The 22,124-nt window shown below is 42.5% G+C and overlaps 1 protein-coding gene across 1 annotated transcript in view; it reads right to left on the bottom strand.

Moving 5' to 3' along the window:
* The window catches only part of LOC122813133 (phosphodiesterase 4D interacting protein), a 1,898,306-nt gene extending 1,876,464 nt beyond the window's left edge, over nt 1-21,842 (bottom strand). Inside the window, exon 1 of the mRNA XM_044085281.1 lies at nt 21,437-21,842. Within this exon, the coding sequence (XP_043941216.1) occupies nt 21,437-21,450 (14 nt within the window). The 5' untranslated portion in view covers nt 21,451-21,842. The remainder of the gene's footprint in view (nt 1-21,436) is intronic.
* Between the last annotated feature and the right edge of the window lie 282 nt (nt 21,843-22,124).

The following is a 22,124-nucleotide window of genomic DNA, read 5'->3' as shown; positions in this document are numbered from 1 at the left end:
AATGGGATTTGGATTTTCTGAGGTGCAGCATGTCCATTAATCCCGGGTTGGACATGGCTTTATACGTCAGGCACAGATCGCCTCTGAACAGGCGGTATGCCACTGAGTAGAGCTGGAGTTTCTTTAACCAGGCAGCATATGGCATCTGTTTGAGCCCTTTGATCCTCTTGGTGAGGTACTTTTGGGGTCTTTCCAGTTGCTGCAGGTGTCTGGTAAGGTACATCCCAAAGGCATTGTACTCAATTATGGGCCTGATGAGGGATGAGTAAAGAGGCACGATGACCTCCCTGATCTAGATGTGAATCCCTTCATGATTAGGTGGGCTATATAAAATGTTTTTCTAACCACTTTGGCCACGTGGTTGTCAAATGAGAGATTGCTATCAACTTGGGTCCCCAGGTCCCTAATTACTTCTTCTGTACTTAATGGATTACCACCTATATGGTAATTTGTGGGCACTTTGTTTTTGCCAAAGGGGATGACTATACACTTTTTGGCATTTAGCTTGAGGCCATGGCTCTGGCACCAGTTGTCTGTTTCTATGAGGCCCTTTTGGAGGATGCTTGTGTCAGCTGGAGAGTCGATTATGGCGCCCAGTTTGCAGTCATCTGCGAACTTGTCAGCCACAGTCCTTCCATGTTGGCCTGTACCTCCGAGAAATATATACTGAACAAGAGAGGTCCCAGGACTGAGCCTTGTGGGACACCACTTGTAACTGGTTTGGAGTCTGACATGGCTCCAGCAATTCTAACCATGTGGGTTCTGTCCTTGAGCCAGTTTGCAATCCATCTAGTGACATAGGGGTTAATATTTAAGCTGGTGAGCTTATCTATAATGCCCGAGTGGGTATTGTATCGAAAGCTTTTGCGAGGTCCAGGTAGGCTGTGTGGACCACCTTCCCCTCGTCAATGGCCTTGGAAGACACATTTGAAATACTTGGCTTGGTTTTCCTTACAGCAGATGACAATGTTGCAGCAATCTTGAAGTTCACATTTTACAGTGTTTTCTTACATTTAAAAATACAAGCCTGCATTTTACATTTATTTATACAGCTGATAGAATTGTGTATCAAATTATATTTGACTAGGCTGGCAGCCTTCGTCTGTCTATGTCCAGTCTTCACACCCCCAAGAAAAGCTATTCAAGGTCAGCCTCCAGACTGGCTTTGTACTGCACAAATTGAGGACCGCAACAATCATCATGTTGCTTAAAAGTGGGTTATTAATGGACCCAGGAAATTATAGACCCACAAGTCTGACCAACCTCAGCTATAAGTCTATGGAAAGGATCATTATGGAATTAATAAGTAAGGACACAGGTAACCTACAAACTCTCAATCCAAGCCAGTTTGGGTTTGTAAAGGGCTAATACTGCCTACTTAACCTGGTTGAGGTCTTCAAGAAGGTTACTGAAGCAATGGCGGAGGGCAAATCAGTATGCAACATATTACATAAACGAAAATTTATTATGAAATATTATTGCTTTCCTTTTATTCTGGGTGTGTATTATTATTTAAGTTTGCTTTGTACTTTGGTTTTGTCACTTCCTTTGAAGGCAGTAATAAGACCCTAGAAGGTACCTCACATCTAGACTTCACAGAGGAATTCAGTGCCATCCCACACATGGGCATCTTACAGAAACATTCTGAGCTAAAGGTCAACCTCTATGTAACTCATTTAGCTCACAAATAGAACCCAGGAAATTAGGGTTGGCTTTTCTACCTCGTCCAAAAGATGACCCATCATTAGAGGTATAGTCTGGCCTTCAGTCATTGGGCCACTCCACTTGACATTTACATTTTGGAGGTCAAAGGTTTCTAGATGACCAAGCTTGCAGAAGATTATAAAACTTGGTGCCTTCATAAACTTGCCAGAGGATAGCAATATCCTTCAACAGGGCCTTTCCTAAACCAATAGCCGGAGTCAAAAATGGACTAAAACTAAATGCTGTGCTATAAATAGATTTGTCTGATAAAGATATGAAAACTGATGACAATGACTTGTTACATCTGGTTATCTATGTCCGAGCCAAGGAATTCCACATACAGTGCACAATAGTAAACCTTGCCCTTTCATGGCACACATATTACCTTAATTATTTTGTGTATCTACTTTTTTTAAACAAAAGATTTGAAAAGATTCACAGGGTGGGTTTGACTCGCACAGATTCTGCAAATGCCAGGCATACCGTATTTGCATGTCAGTCTGCTTGCACCAGAGATTAGCTTATATAAAACAATAGAAACACAGAGGTATTCAATGAAGGGCATCATATTTTTTAGTTTACCACAAACATGTTTCATAATTAATAGCTTCTAATGCAGCCTATTTAAAGAAAAATGGAATGGAGTTCTCCACTTTTAGAGATCATTAACCCAACTCCACAAAGTGGCTGACCATAGATTCATAGGTAGGTACTAGGCTATCGGCCCTGGGGCCTATACAAGTCCAGCCAAAAAGGTACACTGGCTTTTTCCACCCCAGAAAATTATTTTCCTGTGCCACTGTTGAGCAGAGCCACAGAGGTGATCTCCGGGGTGAATTTCCTATTTCCCATCCAATCATCAAGATTTTTCTTGACGAGTGCTAATGAGGAGCTTTGTTTGATATAGGTAGTTTATTCCAGAGTATGGGAAGTCTCTGGGACAGGAATCTATCCCTCTGGCATATTCTGTTTATTGTGGTGACAAGGTTTAGGTCCCTAGAGCGTGTAGCTCGGAGGGATTGGGATTTCTTTAGGTGGAGCATGTCCAACAGCTCTGGGTTTGACATAGCTTTGTATGTTAGGCAGAGATCACCTCTGAGAAGGTGATATGCGAAGGAGTAAAGCTGGAGTTTTTTGAGACGGTCTGCGTAGGGCATCTGTTTGAGGCCAGTAATCCTCTTTGTGAGGTATTTCTGCGGCCAACCATATAAAATAAAGATTTATCCAGTGACCATTGACCAAACAGTACAAATCGTGGTCCTAGACATACTACTACCCCATGACATGGTCCCCTCACCAAAAAATAAAAGTCCACCATATATAAAATGCAGGACAGCACACAGGAAAACTTTCAGCAGAGGAATAAAACACCAGCACCCAGGAAAAGAGCAGGAGTCCTATCAGAGATATTGTAAGCAGAGACCAAGAGGATTACATGAAGCCCTGCAATCTGAAACCTTACCAGAAAAGGCAAACCGTGAGCAGCAAGCACTGGTCAGAGATAATCTGCAGCAGATTAGCACTGTTGGAATGCCAAAGACAAAAGCATTGCTAATGGTGGACATAAAATATAAAATGTTGGTCATTTCTCATTCTTCAGTTCTCTTTATAATTCCTTACTACGGTATTTTGCTCTCTATATGAATTTTTTTTTATATTTCTTTGAATCATTTTGTTGTGTAATAATACAAAACCTGGGAGCAAGTTTCTTTATGCTTATTACATTTCTTATGCTTTCAAGATTTGTTTATGTTTAGGTAACATCTTTCATCAATGATTAATAATCATGGAACACTATGTAATTTAAGCTTCTATGAAGTAAAGACTTTTATAGAGTGTATAGCTTTAAATTTCATGAATGAAAGAGGGCTTAGTTCTCATGTGACCTAGGATGCCATACAAGCTCCATTTCAAATGTGTTTGTACTTTTACTATTTTTATCTGAAGAAATTTAGCATTTATTAAAATAAAAGCCCTAAAACCAAAAGTTTCAACAGCTTTAGGGTGTTTTTTGAGATTGTTTCCTGCTGGAACTGTGAGTTGGAGCCTCTGCAGTAACGTATTTTTCATAGAAATTAGGATTAAAGTGAAGGTGTGCTTGGCAGTGTGGGTTTGGCTATCAGGTGGCATATACACCAGATTCTTACAGCTATAGGCAAAGAGCTCTTAAGTTTGTAAATGGCTAACATTTTTACCATTTTATTTTCAGTATGTTGACCTTCGGGCTCTAACCATAAATTAACTATATGCTTTAAATCGCACATACTGAGCTGCTCCATAGTTTAGGCACAGTGATGATGAACATTTTGGGTTTGGCATGTTAAAAGCTTCTGACACAAAGTAATTCAGTGCACTTCACATGAGCAACGAATGCAAAAGCAGTGTCTTTGGTAACTCAGGTGTTGGTGAACTCTGGCATGTCACCCAAAAACGTGGTGTGTGTCACCTTTGACATGCATGTCATAGGTTCGCCATCACTGATAGGTTACAGCCCAGGCGACTCGGGTTTGGTTAGCATCTTTAGTGTCTGAGGAGCAGCTAGGGGAGGATGAGCATATCTATCCTGGGGGGCACACACATGGATGCCCATCGCTATCCTAGGGGGGCACACACATGAGCACTCACTGCATTGGATATTTGCTGGAGGTTGAGAATGTGCAATAGAGGTTTTACCTTAAATGGGAATAGGTGATTGACATTGGCTTAGCCACCACAGAGGCAGGATGAAATGCCTCATTGAACACTCCTGCTTGTGTGCTCATGTGTGTGAGGGGTAGTGGGAAGTTCGGGCATAACGAGCTCCCCAGCAGCAGTATCAGGCTGCCCTTATGTGAATCAGTCATCAGTCTCAAGCATTGGATGGAGTAAGTCCAGGGGTGTTCGGGAGACCTCAAAAGACCCAGTAGATGAAGATAGATTTCAGTGGCAACCAATAGTCAGATGCGATATGCGATAGTCAGCTGTGATGAGAAAAAGTTCAGCAATTACACTTCTGAGATTGTGTTGATGAGGCAAAAGGTAAAATACTGCTTTTACATTACATGGAAGATACTGGGCCTTGTTATGTATTATTGGAGAAGTTGAAACTTGGGTCGCATACTTCCGAGTTTCTGAGATACAAGGGGGTGAAGGCAGAAGAATGGGGCTTTTAGTTGCAACAAGCTCATGCATAATATACATATGAGGCCTGCATCTTTGCATGTTAATGAAATTTACCCGATAGTATAATGCAAGCTGGAGAGTGAAACTGGAAAAAAGCTGGAGAGTGAAACTGGAAAAAGGCTGGAGAGTGAAACTGGAAAAAGGCTGGAGAGTGAAACTGGAAAAAGGCCCAGCATAAACAGAGTCATCAAGGAAGCATTGAAATATGACAAAAAGGACAGGTACCTGGCAAGTAAACAGAAAAGGATTCTACCAGAAGGACAACGTAAGGCCTCAAAAAAAAAAACAAAAAAAAAAACACAGACCACTACATTCATCCTAGTCTACCTCATAGAGGCTATGGAGTCATGTTACTTATTCATAGGTTCATAGGTAGGTACTAGGCTATCAGCCCGAGGGGCCAAAGCAAGCCTAGCCAACAGTGTATTGGCTTTCACCACCCATGTATTGTTAAATTCCTGCCCCTCTATCAAGCAGTGCCCCAGACATAATCCCAGAGGTAAATTTCCTATCACCCATCCACTTAGCACTATTCAAGAAAAACTTGATAATGATGAGCTCTGCTTAATGTGGATGGGAATCTTGTTCCAGAGCATGGGAAGTCTCTGGGACATGAATCTATCCCTCCAGCATGTCCTATTTATTGCTGTGGTGAGGTTTAGGTCCTTAGAGCGTGTAGCTCAGGAGATTGTGATTTCTTCAAATGGAGCATGTCCAATAATTCCAGGTTTGACACAGCTTTGTATGTCAGACAGAGGTCTCCTCGGAGTAAGCGGTATGCGACAGAGTAGACTTTGAGTTTCTTGAGCTGCTCGGCATAGGGCAATTGTTTGAGGCCAGCGATCCTCTTGGTGAGGTACTTTTGGGGCCTCTCAAGTTGTTGTAGGTGTCTTGTGAGGTACATCCCAAATGGGGCATTTTATTCAATGAGGGGTCTGATAAGTGATGAGCAGAGGGTAACGATGACTTGCTTATTTCTCGATGCGACCCTTTTGTGATTAAGTGGGCCACGTAGAAAGATTTTCTGACCACTGTGGCAATGTGGTCATCAAGGAGAGGTTGCTATCCACTTGGGTCCCAAGGACTTTTATCACACTTTCTGTGTTGTGAAAGTCCCCCTATTTGGCAATTCATGGGTACCGTGTTTTTGCCAAAGGGGATAACAATGCACTTTTTGGCATTTAGTTTGAGGCCATGATTTTGACACCAGGTGTCAGTCTCGGTGAGGCCCTTTTGCAGGATGTCTACATCGGCAGGGGAGTTGATAATGGCACCCAGTTTGCAGTCATCTGCGAACTTGGTTAGCCATAGACCCTTGGTGTTCGCTTGCACTTCGGAGAAGTATATACTGAACAGGAGGGGTCCCAGGAATGATCCCTGGGATATTCCACTTGTCACTGGTTTGGAGTCGGATCTGGAGTCAGAAACTCTTACCATGTGGGTTCTGTCCATTAGCCAGTTGGCCACCCATCTTGTGACGTAAGCTTAGCCCATAGGATTACCCTGGCATCATGCCACCTGACGTTAGTTCCCAGTGCTTTGGTCGAGTAAAGCCACTGGAGTGATCCCTGGGGTGAATTTTCCATTTCCCATCCACTCATCAAGATTTCTCTTGAAGAGGGCCAGTGAGGTGCTCTGCTTGACATGTATGGGAAGTCTATTCCATAGCATGGGTAGTCTCTGAGTTATGAACCCTTCCCTCCAGCACGTTCTGTTGATTGTGGTAATGAGGTTGAGGTCTCTGGAGCGTGTGGTGTGGAAGGATTGGGATTTCTTTAGATGTAACATTTCTGACAGAGCTGGGTCAGACATGACTTTGTAAGTCAAGCAGAGATTGCCTCCAAGTAGGCGATATGAGAGAGAATGGAGTTTTTTTAAGTCTGTCCATATAGGACAAAAGTTTAAGGTGTATACATAGATTATATATATATATATATATATATATATATATATATATATATATATATATATATATATATATATATATATACACATACATATATATATATATATATATATATATATATATATATATATATATATATATATATATACACACACACACACACACACACATACACACACGTACGCACACACACACACTGTCACTCCCCAGCCAGGATGGCCATTTGCAGGTGGTCTGTGCCTGTCCTTCTCCCCATCTTGCCAGCTGACTAACCAGCTTATTGAACTGTTGTAGCATTTAATCATCTTCATGAGTAAGAGAGAAGAAGATCAAGGCATTCTGGATCCTGTTTCACTCACTGCTAACTGCAGGGATTTTTTTTTTGTGTGACTTCTGTTTCCACAAGAGGAATGTGAATGTAAGCACATGTGTATGGGTGATCCCACCCATAATGCTCTGATGTCTTCCTTTCTGTGGGTGCATGACGTTGTGGACACTAAACACTGCTCTCCAATCTCTACAAGGAAACACACCTTCCTCATCAAGATACATGAGATGCGGTGCCTGTTGACTCTCAAGCCTCCCCCTACCAGCCTAGAGCTAATTTGTTCCTATACACTGGGGTCTTTAAAAGTGCATGGGTAGGAGATACCCAGAGGAGTCATAATTCAGGAAGTCATGAGGGCTCTTTGTGCTGTCATCAGGATTCTGACTACGATGGCCCCAACCATACCTCTTGCTGGGGAGAGGAGGTGAGCTGCATCAGCTCAGAGGACTAGAATGCCTTTCTCCCTGAGTGCATATACTTCTATTCACTCATTATGATGGTAACTATCATGGGATAGCTTGCTAAGCTAAAACAACTGATCCACAGGTATGCATTTGCAACCTTGACCCTCTTCTGAGGGTACATGGCAGTTCATAGCAAGCTCTGCCCTGCCCTTCCTGCTGGATGGACATATATCCATCATTGCTAAATAAATAAAATACCCTGCCAGCTTCAGCAAGCACTTAAAGCCACTAAATGAACTTGGGTTACCTGGGCCATAGTCAGGGCTCCCTCTTCAAACACCAGATCTGGCTCTTTCTTATACTCACTTTATCCTATTGAGAGTTACTGGGAAGGTACAGTCCATAATGGAATTCAACTGTCATAAAGCAAAATGCTAATGTTAAAAAAGCGTGAAGGTCCACTGAAAGACACATACAAAACACAACTGCTTACTCACATGTAGCAGTTGGCGGGGGGGGTGGGTCTACATTCCTGCTATAACATGTTTGAGATGTAGGAGGAAATTAACCCAGATGACTGGAGAATAAGCACACTAGTGCCAGTGTTCAAGACCAAAGGGGACATTCCTAACTGTGGGTAGTACAGCGGTATCAAACTCCCGTCACATTACACACAAGTTCTGGAGGGGATATGATAAATTCAAAATGTAGTATAAAGCAAGATGGGAGATGAGCACTTTTTGATTCAGATGATGATGCTGTACAACCAGCCTGATGTTTGTAGTGAGGCAGATGCTGGAGAAGCAGCTGGAAATGAGAAAAACAATTTAAAAATTAGGTCAAACTGGGCATTCCTAGAAATCAGAAGAAGCTGAAAATTGAGATAGAAGGGAAAATACTGGAACAGGTTAACAGCTTCCATTATGTGGGAGGGGTGGTTGACCTCCCAACTCCTCAAAGTAAAGTACACTCACCCACAATAGGGGGTGTGTGGGGCATAGCCCCCCACATAGTTTATGTAAATATTGTTTTCACCAAACAAACAGTTATTTATTGTAGTTATAAGTATCCATGTGTAGGGTTTAAATATTGTTTTCACCAAACAAACAGTTATTTATTGTAGTTATAAGTATCCATGTGTAGGGTTTAAAGTGTATGAAGTTTGTGGGGGGCTACGCACCCAAAAACCCCCATTGTGGGGGGGGGGCTGTGCCCCCCACCACCCTAACTATATATACTAACTCCAGGATCGTACTACCATGGGGAAAAGGGCATATGGCATTTTCAGTGATTTGAGTTTCAGTCAAATGAGTTTTCACCGTTTTGAGCTTTCTCTGTTTTGGTTTCAGCCAAATGATTTTCCATCAAATCAGTTTTCTATCATTTGATAGGGACCCCCAGTGATATACTTAGGTTCTTAAACCATGGCACATTTTACATACCTAGAATCATGAGCTATTTGATGAAATCAAAAAAAAAATTAACTTCACCGCTTCATAGACGTTTCAGCTTACTCAGATACCTCACCAAGAATAAGGTGTTCAGAGTTGGACTGAATATGGTCATCCTATTTGAAATGTTCCTGGGAAGCATATACTTTGGGTTGGTGCCATGGATGGTAGTTTCTGAGTCAGCAGAAATTCCATGTTACAGTGCAGCATCTACTTTAAGAAAATGAAGAGGTGCTGACAGAGTAGGATGGACAGAAACTACTGGATTTTTACACACACCAAAAAACACAAAAGAAAGAAAAAATGGTAAAAGTTGGGGGTCTATGTGCATGACACCTATTGTGTGTGTGCATTGTGGGAGCGGGTCTATGTGCATGACACCTATTGTGTGTGTGCATTGTGGGAGCGGGTCTATGTGCATGACACCTATTGTGTGTGCGCATTGTGGGAGCGGGTCTATGTGCATGACACCTATTGTGTGTGCGCATTGTGGGAGCGGGTCTATGTGCATGACACCTATTGTGTGTGCGCATTGTGGGAGCGGGTCTATGTGCATGACACCTATTGTGTGTGCATTGTGGGAGCGGGTCTATGTGCATGACACCTATTGTGTGTGTGCATTGTGGGAGCGGGTCTATGTGCATGACACCTATTGTGTGTGTGCATTGTGGGAGCGGGTCTATGTGCATGACACCTATTGTGTGTGCATTGTGGGAGCGGGTCTATGTGCATGACACCTATTGTGTGTGTGCATTGTGGGAGCGGGTCTATGTGCATGACACCTATTGTGTGTGTGCATTGTGGGAGCGGGTCTATGTGCATGACACCTATTGTGTGTGTGCATTGTGGGAGCGGGTCTATGTGCATGACACCTATTGTGTGTGTGCATTGTGGGAGCGGGTCTATGTGCATGACACCTATTGTGTGTGCGCATTGTGGGAGCGGGTCTATGTGCATGACACCTATTGCGTGTGCGCATTGTGGGAGCGGGTCTATGTGCATGACACCTATTGCGTGTGCGCATTGTGGGAGCGGGTCTATGTGCATGACACCTATTGTGTGTGTGCATTGTGGGAGCGGGTCTATGTGCAGGACACCTATTGTGTGTGTGTATTGTGGGAGCGGGTCTATGTGCATGACACCTATTGTGTGAGCGGGTCTATGTGCATGACACCTATTGTGTGAGCGGGTCTATGTGCATGACACCTATTGTGTGTGTGCATTGTGGGAGCGGGTCTATGTGCATGACACCTATTGTGTGAGTGGGTCTATGTGCATGACACCTATTGTGTGTGTGCATTGTGGGAGCGGGTCTTTGTGCATGACACCTATTGTGTGAGCGGGTCTATGTGCATGACACCTATTGTGTGAGCATTGTGTGAGCGGGTCTATGTGCATGACACCTATTGTGTGTGTGCATTGTGGGAGCGGGTCTATGTGCATGACACCTATTGTGTGAGCGGGTCTATGTGCATGACACCTATTGTGTGAGCGGGTCTATGTGCATGACACCTATTGTGTGTGTGCATTGTGGGAGCGGGTCTATGTGCATGACACCTATTGTGTGAGCGGGTCTATGTGCATGACACCTATTGCGTGTGTGCATTGTGGGAGCGGGTCTATGTGCATGACACCTATTGCGTGTGTGCATTGTGGGAGCGGGTCTATGTGCATGACACCTATTGCGTTGTGGAAGCAGTGGGAAGGGCTGGGCAAATGCAGTGCAGTTTTACTTATGCACAGCTATGTTTGGGTCAGCTGGGAAACTTACGAAAGGGACTTGTTCATTCCTCCAGCTGCATGAGCAATATGTTTAAGGATGCCCTCATAAAATTAAACTGTTAAAGTTCATTTTTGGTGAACCTGTCTGAATCATAAGTGTATACATAGGGTAAACAAATGTCATCTTCTTGGGGTCTGGAAAAAGAGAAAAAAAAAAAAGTTTAAGACTGTAAGGGTTTTATCCAACTACCTCAGTATTACATAAAATATAAAATAATTCAGCCTCTGTTTTCTGGCTGTTTATAGTGACATTTCTTCAAAGATTATGTAACTGACTGTTGGGTCATTTGTTAGTGTTCCCAAATAAGTGTTTAAGTAAAAGATGAAACTGAAAGCTCTAACCGTACTTGCTCCCTGTGATTGTGTGTGTCATGCATCTTGTGAGCCTCAGACAGGTGTGAACTGTTAATCAAAACCAAGGGAAAATGTGGCATGGTTTGAGCCAATTATTATCACAACTCATGTGATATCTGCTGTGGTGCGAGGACACTGTTCTCCCAGCTTTCCATTTGTGTGAAATTGGCTACTACTCTACAGCCAGCATAAGGTGAGTGAAGTGCAGACTTTACAGCGGTGACCGATTTGTACCAAGGTAATGGACAGGGCCTCACTTACATTGGTTCTTATTACTGGACTCTACTTTGGTAACCTAGTACGTACGGCTGATCTTGGAAACCTTTTAAAGAGGAGACCTCAGGTTAAGAGTTCTTAAACAGGTACACTGTGCATTTAATATTGCTAATGAAAGACATCACAACATTTAGCATAAACCGCTTTTATACAGAAATACTCTGGCATTGATGCATCACTATACTGAATGAACACAGATACTAAACAATTAAGACACTCACAAATCACATCTTTCATTGACTATCTGTTAGCCAAGTCAATTGTAGAGTAGGAAAAATGTTTTTGCTTGAAGAAACTGCTGGCAAATACAGCATTTAAGTGTTACTTTGTCTAAGAAGATGTTATAACCATAACTTATGTTAAGATACAACAATCAAATCATCATATGCTGTACGTCAAGATATGTTTTATTTTTCATAAAAATCAGCAATTTCTAAGGGTGGTTCAAACCTTGCTAAAGGTAATTGGCAGATAATTCAGATAGAAAGCAGAGGCATTAGGTAGCGAGAGAACAGGCATGAATCTGATCATTTGAACTAGACTGGTTTAAAATTTAAAAAAGTTAAAGGAATATACATTCTCACTACAACGAAATAAATTTTTTTTTTAGCTACTTAGGATCCATGTAGCAGTACGTGATAGCATGATGTGCCAATGAGGGTGGACTTCATTCTACACAGGGTGGCTGAAGATAAGTGGGTACAAGTGTAAGTGAGGAGTCTGCATTTTTCTGGGGACAGTATCATAGCAAAATACCAGCTACACTGAGTGAGTGAGTGATGGGGGTTTTCTTGGCATTTCCTACATTAGGAGCATGCTGGTTAGAGGGCAGACACCTTAATGTGTAAGCAATTCTAAAAAGCATAGATCTGCTTTTACAAAAAGCGCAGCAGTCTGGTTAGGGCAGTCTGGTTAGGGCAGATCTGCTTCTGGTGTGGTTAGGGTTTCTTTCTCACAGCCCTTGATTCTTTGGTTTGGTTCCAGATTGGGGTGCCTTCTCTGCACAGTGTGCATGCCTTCTCTGGGGTTTTGTATGTTCCAGATTGGGGTGCCTTCTCTGTACAGTGTGCATGCCCTCTCTGTGGTTTTGTAGGTTCCAGATTGGGGTGCCTACTCTGCATAGTGTGCATGCCCTCTCTGTGGTTTGGTTCCAGATTGGGGTGCCTTCTCTGCACAGTGTGCATGCCCTCTCTGTGGTTTTGTAGGTTTTTGTTAGCGACTCTGTCATCCACCCCCTCCACACACCCTCACCCCCAGTATCCTAAGGATGTGTCAGTAGGCAAATTAGAACGTCTTAAGTTGTTTACAGGTATGCGGCTCTCCGCAAGCTGTTTATAGGTGTGCATCTGCCCACAGATTACTTATAGGCACGTGTCTGTCCAAAAATTGCTTATAGGTGTGTGTACATCTGTCCTGTGATAGACTACAGCTCATCTATGACTGATTCTCACTGCCTTACATCCATTTCTTGCAGGAACAGGTTCAGAACACCCCATGGCCCATGACAGAGAGCAAAGTCGGTACTGGAAAGTGAATGAATGAATTAATGCATGAATGCAATTGTGTTTATTTTTGAACCATTGTATGTCTAGTTTAGTTCCTCAGGCAATAAATTTCTTGACAGTGACCAGAACATCTGCATGGCTACTGACAACTTTTACTGGCTGCCATCTCAGCCAACCACCAAAGCTTGAAAGGAACCCCAGATGGTCAGTACACAGCTGTTCAATTGAGCATCAGAGGGCTATCTACAGGCTGAGCACCAGAGCACTATCTACAGCAAGGGCGAGTTACTGCTGGTTCTGTCACTTTGGTAAACCTTGTCTCTTGTTATGGCATCTAACAGGGGCCCTGAAACATTTTTACTGTCCTGCAATAAAATGCACTCTTTTTATGATCTACAGAAATGCAGAAAGCAATCCAAAAAAGGGTCTTAAGAGAGTTTTTCATTAGTAGGACAGTCTCTGTAAAACACACTAATCAGCCTCAACAAAAAGTTGAGATCCCTCATCAAATCCTCTAAAGCTAGCTATGAAAACAGAACTGCAGCAGATAGTAAAGACAACCACAAAGCCTTCTATAGTTATGTAAAGAATCTCCATGACAATACCCAGATTTGCTCTGAGCTACTGCACAATGGTATATCCTATACCGAGCCAACAGATATTGCCAATATAGTGGCAGACAAATTCAGTGCCAACTTTACCCCTCTCTCCCCTCCCAAAGGGCCTATCACATTAACAGTAGATTGCCAGGCACCCAGCATTACTGCTGCACAGGTTAAAACAGCACTGTCCAAGGCCAAGAATGCAGCTTCTGTGGGACCTGACACTATCCCTGGCTGTGTTCCACATGAACTACAGAGTGAACTGGCACCTCACCTGTGTGCCCTGTTCAATCACAGCCTCATCTCAGGCTTTGTCCCTACCGAATAGTGCACTGCTACAGTCATCCTCTCCACAAAGGAGGAGCAACTACAGACCCTGGGAACTATTGCCCCATTAGCCTAACTAGTCTGATATGCAAAACTGTGGAATGCATCATCATGTACCTCATAAACAAGGATATAGGGAATCTCCAAACTCTGGATCCCACACAGTTCGGTTTTGTGAAGTGTAGATCATGCCTGCTCAACTTCTTTGAGTTAGTCACCAGAACTGTGGATGAAGGCAAGGTGAGTTCATACAGCCTACCTTGATCTAGCCAAGGCCTTTGATACCATTCCTCACTCAGGAATCATAGAAAAACTCACTAAGCTAGGCATCAACCCCTATAATCACTAGGTTGGTCACAGATAGACCCCACAGTGTGAAAATAGCTGACTCCAAGTCAGACTGCCAACCAGTCACTAGTAGAGTTCCACAGGGTTCAGTCCTGGGTCCTCCACTGTTTGGTATATACTTCTCTGAAGTCCAGGCCAACATGAAGGGACTTTGGCTGACAAAGTTTGCAGACAATTGCAAGTTAGGAGCTATTATTAACTCCCCAAGTGATGTTGACATCCTACAGAAAGGCCTCACTGAGACCAAAGGCTGGTGTCAGAACCATGGCCTTAAGCTCAATGCCAAAAAATGTGTTGTCTTCCCCTTTTGGAAAAACCCATTTCCCATGAATTATCACATCAATGGTAGGCCACTGAACACAGAAGGCGTTTTAAGAGATCTGGGGACACAGGTTGACAGCAACCTCTGTTTCAACCACCACATTCCTAACTGTGGTCAGAAAGTCCTTCTACATGGCACATCTCATTACTAAGGGTTTTGCATCCAGGAAGAAAACGAGGTCATTGTCTCCCTCTACTCTTCCCTCATTAGGCCAATCATTGAGTACAATACCCCATTTGGCATGTACCTCACTAGACACCTGCAACAACTGGAGAGGCTGCAAAAGTACCTCACAAACAGGATTCTAGGCCTTTAACACTTGTCCTATATGGACAGACTCAAAAAAACTCCAACTATTCTCTGTCATATCTCCCATTTAGAGGCGGTCTCTGCTTTACTTACAAAGCCATGTCTGGCCCAGCTCTGTTAGAAATGCTACATCTAAAGAAATCCCAGTCCCTCATAACACACTCCAGAGATCTCAACCTCATTACCACAATCAGCAGAACTTGTTGGAGGGACAGGTTCATAACCCAGAGACTGCCCAAGCTATGGGAATAGACTTCCCATACATGGCAAACAGTGCACCTCACTGGCCCTCTTCATACGAAATCTTGATGAGTGGATGGGAAACAGAAAATTCACCCAAGGGATCACTCCAGTGGCTCTACTTGACAGAGGCACTGGGAACTAAGGTCAGGTGGCACGATGTCAGGGTAATCCTATGAGCTAGGCTTGTAAAGGCTCTAGGGCCATTAGCCTAGTACACACCTATGAACCTATAATGTCTCCATTATCTCCTTAAGAAATCTTCCTAACCATCAGAAAATATTACCTTCAGATTTTTGTAGCTAATGGCTTGTGTGTTTGTGTATGTGTACGTTAGTTTGGGATTAATTTACTTACTGTTGACCTTTGTCCAGAGACATGGGGGCCAGACTGGGGGTGAAACTGATTTCCCATCCAATGATCAAGAATTCTTTTTGAAAAGGGTCAGGGATGAACTTTGCTTTATGTAAATGGGGAGCTTATTCCATAGCATGGGAATCCTTTGAGACACATCGGTCACTCCAGCAGGTTCTGTCACAGGCAAAGTTCTGGTCCTTGGGTCTAGTGTTTCTGGTGCTATTTGTCTTTCAGATGTGTGACAGGTCCATCAGAGGTGGATCTGAAGATGCCTTATATGCTAAACACAGATCACCTCTCAGTAACCTGTAGGAGATGAAGTACATGAAGTACAGAGGTAGAACCTTAAGGTGATCTGTGCAGGTTCCAAGGCTTTACATATTAGACTTGTCAGACTGATGAGGCTGTAGTTCTCAGGTTAGTTGATGGTCCACCCTTATGAAGAAGAATGACCGTTGTGGCCCTTCATTCACCTGGCACATAACCCGTTTTGAGGTTGTAGTTGAAGAGGCGTGCCTCAAGTGGTTCTGCTAGGTCATGTTTTAGGCAATTTAGGAGGCAGACGGGAATATTATCAGGGCCTATTGAAGCAGTGTTTTTGGTCTTAGCGAGTGCCTCCAGGACCTGCTTCCTGTTGATAGCTTGGTGGAGCATATCCTAGAAGGGATTCCACAGGAGGTTGTGGTAGGGGTGAAGTTACAGCTAAATTTAATCAGCCAGTAGATTTGCTATGTCACCCTGGTCAGTGAAGGCTGTGCCATTTACCACCAGTTCCGCATGCTGTTAATACATTTAAGACTCCTGACTTTGCTGAAGAAGGCCTTGTGAGTCATTACCCTAAGAGGCTATCCTAATCTCTTAACTGGTCTTCTTGAACTTTATTAGACCTCTTAGTTTCTTGTTTAATTGGATCATTGGATCAGAAAGCTCATCCCTATGAAATTTGTTTTTTCAGATTTTGGCCAGGATTGTTTTCCTGTTATATGGCCTGCTAAGGTAAGGATTCCACTATTGTGGTTTGCTTTTAGTGTTACATCTGGGCTTACTTCGTGTGGGTAAGGTAACCTTAATTCAGCCATTTACAGTTGTACAGTATTTCTGTAAATAATGCTACATAGGTAGCTGTGTTCTCTGGGTTTGAAGAAGCTGTGAATTCTGACAAACTGTCACAATAACATTTAGTTTGCTTTAGAATAGTTTCTAACTGTAAGGAGTTTAGTTTGAGTTTTCTGAGTTGATTTTTATTTCAAGGGAGACAGCTTTGTGATCGGACTTCAATTAGAACATGACATGAGGAGGGCAATGCTCCCCATGCTGGTGAGTACTAGATCCAATATGTTTGATCCTATGGTTGGAGAGTGCACCATCTGTTCCAGGGTGCTTGTGTTGATAAATTCCAGGAAACACAGCGACTATAACTTGGATGTAGTGTAGGTTTCCCAGTCTATAGAGGGTAGTTAAAGTCATCCATAAACAGGGTGTTTGGTTGGGTGGTCAGCATCTCTAGTAAGTCTAGGTAAGAGTTGTGAGCTTTGTGGATCATACAGGGTGACCTGCAGATAGCCAGCATATAAGGAACCGTGTCTATGGAGACTTGGATGTGGGTGTACTCCAGGGGGCATCATCCCATTTAACCATTCTGCAGTTGTATTTTCTACTAATGTAGACTGAGATACATCCAGCTTTAACCCATTTCTGTGCTGCATTTGGTCTAAATGTGTGGAAGGCACCCACGCCTTCAACTGCTGGAGAACATTCTATGGCTTTAAACCAAGTCTCAGTAACAACATGGATGTCTACATTCTCCAGAGTGAGAAGAGGTTGTAGGGTATGTAATTTCTTGTTTAGGCTCCTAGCATTGAGCAGTAACACCTTAAGGTCGCTTTTGTTTTGTTTTTGCTATGTTGGTAGATTTGTCATTTTGACACTGCTGATAGATACTGGATTCCCCTGGAGTGACACCATAAGGGGAAATACAAAGTGTTCTGTTGAGGGAGACATGGATGGCTGTCATGAAAAGGTGGCATAAGCAAGACAGTGGCAGAGTATAGAAAAACATGGGCCTAACATAAGGCTACTGCCACAAGATACGAGAAAAAAAGAAACAGAATGCTGATTAAGCAGCATTGGACACACATCCAGTAGGTACAGAAATTAGTACAACGGCTGGATTAAGTCATTATCTGCAGTCAGACTTTGGTAATGACAAAATAATGGCCACCACATTTGCATCTCCAGTACCTATTGCAGAATCAAACTTCAGGCTTGCACAGTGCAGTGTAAGAATGAAGACCTAACGGAGAACTGTGATGAGAGCAATCCGCTACAAGAAGTGTACACAGCAGAGGCTGGGAAATGGCTGGGAAGCCAGAGACTATAAAAAAGCCCCCTTCTTACTTATACACATCTCTTTTTTCTATCAGATTTTTCTGAGTAATTCATTGATCCAGAGAGCCAGTGGTCTAGACCTATGACATGCTCATTTAGAAAGTACACTACCTGCAAACACCCTTGGGAGCCGGTTGTTGCATAGTTTTCTCAAATACAAGAATCACACTGGTTTGGAAGAAATAAAGGTTATTGCTCACCTTGCAGTTATTGGCTTACTTACAAAAATATTACAATGTATAGCTCTTTTCTGAGTACTTGTAAGCTATGGATGGTGATACAGTGTATGAACATTTATTATTGGAGGTGGACATGGTACAAAATCAATACATTTAACGGTGTCCAGCTTCAATAATTAAGGCCAAAAATACCATTTTGATTTTATGACTAAACAGAAAAATCCTAAACAAAGAAAATGGCCAATCAGACGACAGTAGACAACCCCTCATCACTGCTCTAGCCACCATCTGCTTCTCTAAACAATAAATTAAATTCTCACAATATCAAAATATCTATCCAAACCACTTACTGAACTTGCACAGATTATTAAAAAAAAAAAAAAAAAATCAGCTAAGCTGACAAAACATTCAAGTGTAAACAAGCACCATGACACCTGGCTCCGAGAAGCAGATAAAGATACATTATCTGTGCTGCGGAGTTTAAGAATGCACGAGTTACCTTCCTCTAAGAGACTTAGGGACACAGGTGGACAGTGGTCTCACCTTCAATAACCACATCGCCACAACAGTCAGGAAATCCTTCTATGTGGCACACCTCATCCCTAAGGGCTTTTCATCCAGAAAAAAAGGAGGCCATTGTCCCACTGTACTCATCCCTCATTAGATCCATTATAGAATACAACGTCCCATTTGGTATGTACCTCTCAAGACATCTGCAACAACTGGAAAGGCCACAAAAATACCTCACTACAAGAATCACAGGCCTAAAGCAGATGCCCTATGCTGACCGCCTTAAAAACTCCAGCTATACTCTGTCACATATCGTCTACTCCGAGGCGATCTCTGCTTAACATACAAGGCCATGTCAAACCCAGAGCTGTTGGACACTCTACACTTAAAGAAATGGCAATCCCTCAGAGCCACACGCTCCAGGGATCTAAACCTTGTCATCACAATAAGCAAAACATGCTGGAGGGATAGGTTCCTGACCCAGAGACTCCCCAGACTCTGGAATAGACTGCCCATACATGTCAAGCAGAGCACCTCCTTGGCCCTCTTCAAAAGGAACCTTGACGATTGGATGGGAGACAGGAAATTCACCCCAGGGATCACGTCAGTCGCCCTGCTAGACAGGGTCCAGGGAAGTAAATAGTGTGGGCAGAAATATCCAGGGAATTGTTATGGCTGGGCTTGTATAGGCCCTAGGGCCGATAGCCTAGTACCAACCTATGAACCTATATCCAGTTAACATCTATGCCACAGATATCTTTCTGCTTTCACATATTATAAGGTTAATCAGGCATGTTAGCACTCCCAGTATGCTGTAGCAAGGCAATTTTACACAGTCCAATGGCACTGTAAAATATTTACTAATAATAATTCACGATGTTCTACAGTCTACAAATGTTATACACCATAGTGCATTTGATTCTACTGTGCTTTGCATTTCCAGTCGAAGGGTTTATGATTTGCCACACATCCTAATTTTGGCCTCTTGACATACAAGTTGGCAAAGAAAGGTTGACAGGTAGGCTATCAGGATTCAATACAAATGCATGTTGGATAGTTTGTTGTAAAGTTGCCTTACCTAGGGTAGGATGGCTGTGAGCCCTCCCCATTGTTTTACAAAACACCTGACCCTAATTATCTGTACTCTGTACATATACTTCCTTTCACTCTCTATTAGAAATGATCTGTTGTCATAGATGGCTTTAGGGATCAGTGACAATTGCCATCAACGGGGTCCCCTTACTCATGGCATATTTTCCAACTAAACTGCCTTAAATCCAGAGTGCGTGCAGTACTTAGCAGTAAGCCATGAAAAGGTTAATTCTTTTATTATTTATTTAAGCAGAAAAGTCCACAAGGTCTAAATGTTTTTTTCAAGTGCAACACAGATGCATAATATTGTTAAAGTATGCAACCAGAGAGAATCAAACCCAGGACTACCAGCTCACTTTCTTTAGCACTCTGTGCTATACTGCCTAGTTATGATGTTTAAAAAATTCGACCTTGTCTTTTATTGCATAATGAAAATAAAAATTCCAGGTCATCATCAACACACAAGTTAACTATTTAAGCTTATTAAGAAAGATGAAATGTGAACAATCTCTTACTTAGCTGCAGTCTTCTTGTTTTAGGTTATTCCTGCAGTCTCCTTATTTTAGGTTATTCCTGAGGAGGCACTCCTCTCCAAAATAAAAACTAAAGCCGATCCTGCTTACTGTTACTGCCATGAATAACACAACAGTAAAAGACCATGACCTCCCCTGTAGCAGATTCCTGAAAGCTCCACTTATGTATTCTGCATGATACAACCTTCAGCAAGTAAACCGCTTAGCTTTTTTGTACTCCCTGGTGTCTCCCCGTAAAAGGGAGAATAACCCAGAGGAATCACAATGCAGTCATAAATCTAGTGCATAAACGTTAACAGAAAGGTAAATTACATCCCATAATTCTAAGCTTTTCCATTCAAGTTCCTCACTCCTTTCCTGAACAGGCCTCCCCTTTCTTCACTCATTTATTTATTCACTGTTCTCACCTCTTGGGAAAATAAAAACATTCAAACCAAAATACTATGCTGGTGGGCATTTCAAAACAATAAAATCAAACCAGTCGACAAAACTTAAAGAAAAGGCAAAAGCAAAGGAGGAACAGCTACAACCTTATTCTCCAAAGCTAACACACAAGATTTACTGAAACCTTTTTAAATGTCAGCAACATCAGAATATGAATCATACTTTAAGAAGTGCCAGATCATTCAGAGATTTCTCCACTTTTAATGCAATTTAAAAATTAATTGGTTGACTGCCTTGTGACAACAGTGCTCAGCAAAACATAAACAGGTCACAAAGACCCTTTCACATAATAATTTCCACATATGCCTTTATGAAATTTTTTTTGTTTGGTGCTTCATGGATCGTGTGTGTGTTTGGGGTGGGGGGAGCTGTGTATCAGTTCCACTCCTACATAACCTGGCATTCCTTTTTATACCACTGAAATATCTGTTCTGTATACATGTGTGGGGGGGGACTAGTATGTGCCAGTTATTTTACATGTCTTGATATTGCTTTTTTATGCAAATGAAGTATCTAGTGTGTGTGTGTGTAGGAGGCTGGTATATGCAGTTATTTGGTTACTTGGTTTTATGGCATCGCTAATCATTGCCATCTCTTCCAGGCAAAGAAAGACAATTATGCCACTTTTCCCCCTCTACATTTCCCACAGTGGGGTCTGTATGAACTGCTAGTTCTGAAGACTCCAATGTTATCCCTGCTAGATGACATGATTATGACCCCATGCTGTCTATACCAATGAAATAGTCAGAGCACGACTCCTGGAGACAGTATTTCACAACATAAAGACAGCACAGAAATTCCAACCAAATATTAAAAAACAAATCAAGCTGAACACTCATCTTCACATGCTGTTGAGTCATCTTTTTGTACACCAGTTTACAATTTGTCAATAAAAAATAGAAATGTTTCTTACCTGTCACAGTCCATTACTGAGGTATAATCCACAGAAACCCAGCGCTGCAGTTCATCAGGAATGAGAAGATGCAGAAACCTGTCCTTTTCCCCTGCCTTCCTGTGCCTGCGCTATCCGAGTGGGCTTCAGCTTTGTCTTCCAGAACTGCATTTGCAAAGCACTCTTCTCCCTCGCTTCTCTTTTCTGTGGTGTTACTCTGGCTACTAACAGCCTGCTCGCTTGCTGATAGGTGAAATAATGTTACAATTCTGGGACTCTCCACTAACACCTAGACTTCGGAGGAAGGGGACAGATACTGATAAAAGGATTCAGGGAACCCCTTCATCTCAGGCAGTCACATAGTATCCACAGCTGCTTGAAGATCAGATTTCCAAAACTGCAGCAGAATGAAAGGGGAAAACCCGCCCCACTAGATTCTGTAGCACTGCCTCTTGCTATAATATTCAATGCCCACCCACTTTTTCCTTTTCTTTTAACACTAGTGCTTCCTTTGAAATCACTGGCTCGGAGACCCGCCTAATTTAAAAACACAGCAAGAAAATAAATACATTACAGCTGGAGGGGGGAGAACTTTTCCTTCTATAATGAGCTTCATACCACTTAAATATTTAACAGTGAACCTCAGTATTTAGGTTTGATAGCTCACTGAAACCAGATGACTCTTCTGTTTTTTTTTATTTTTATTCAG

Source organism: Protopterus annectens, chromosome 10.part0, assembly GCF_019279795.1.
Source record: "Protopterus annectens isolate FY-2018-M chromosome 10.part0, PAN1.0, whole genome shotgun sequence".
Classification (NCBI taxonomy): Eukaryota; Metazoa; Chordata; order Ceratodontiformes; family Protopteridae; genus Protopterus; species Protopterus annectens.
This window is presented reverse-complemented; position numbering and strand designations above follow the sequence as displayed.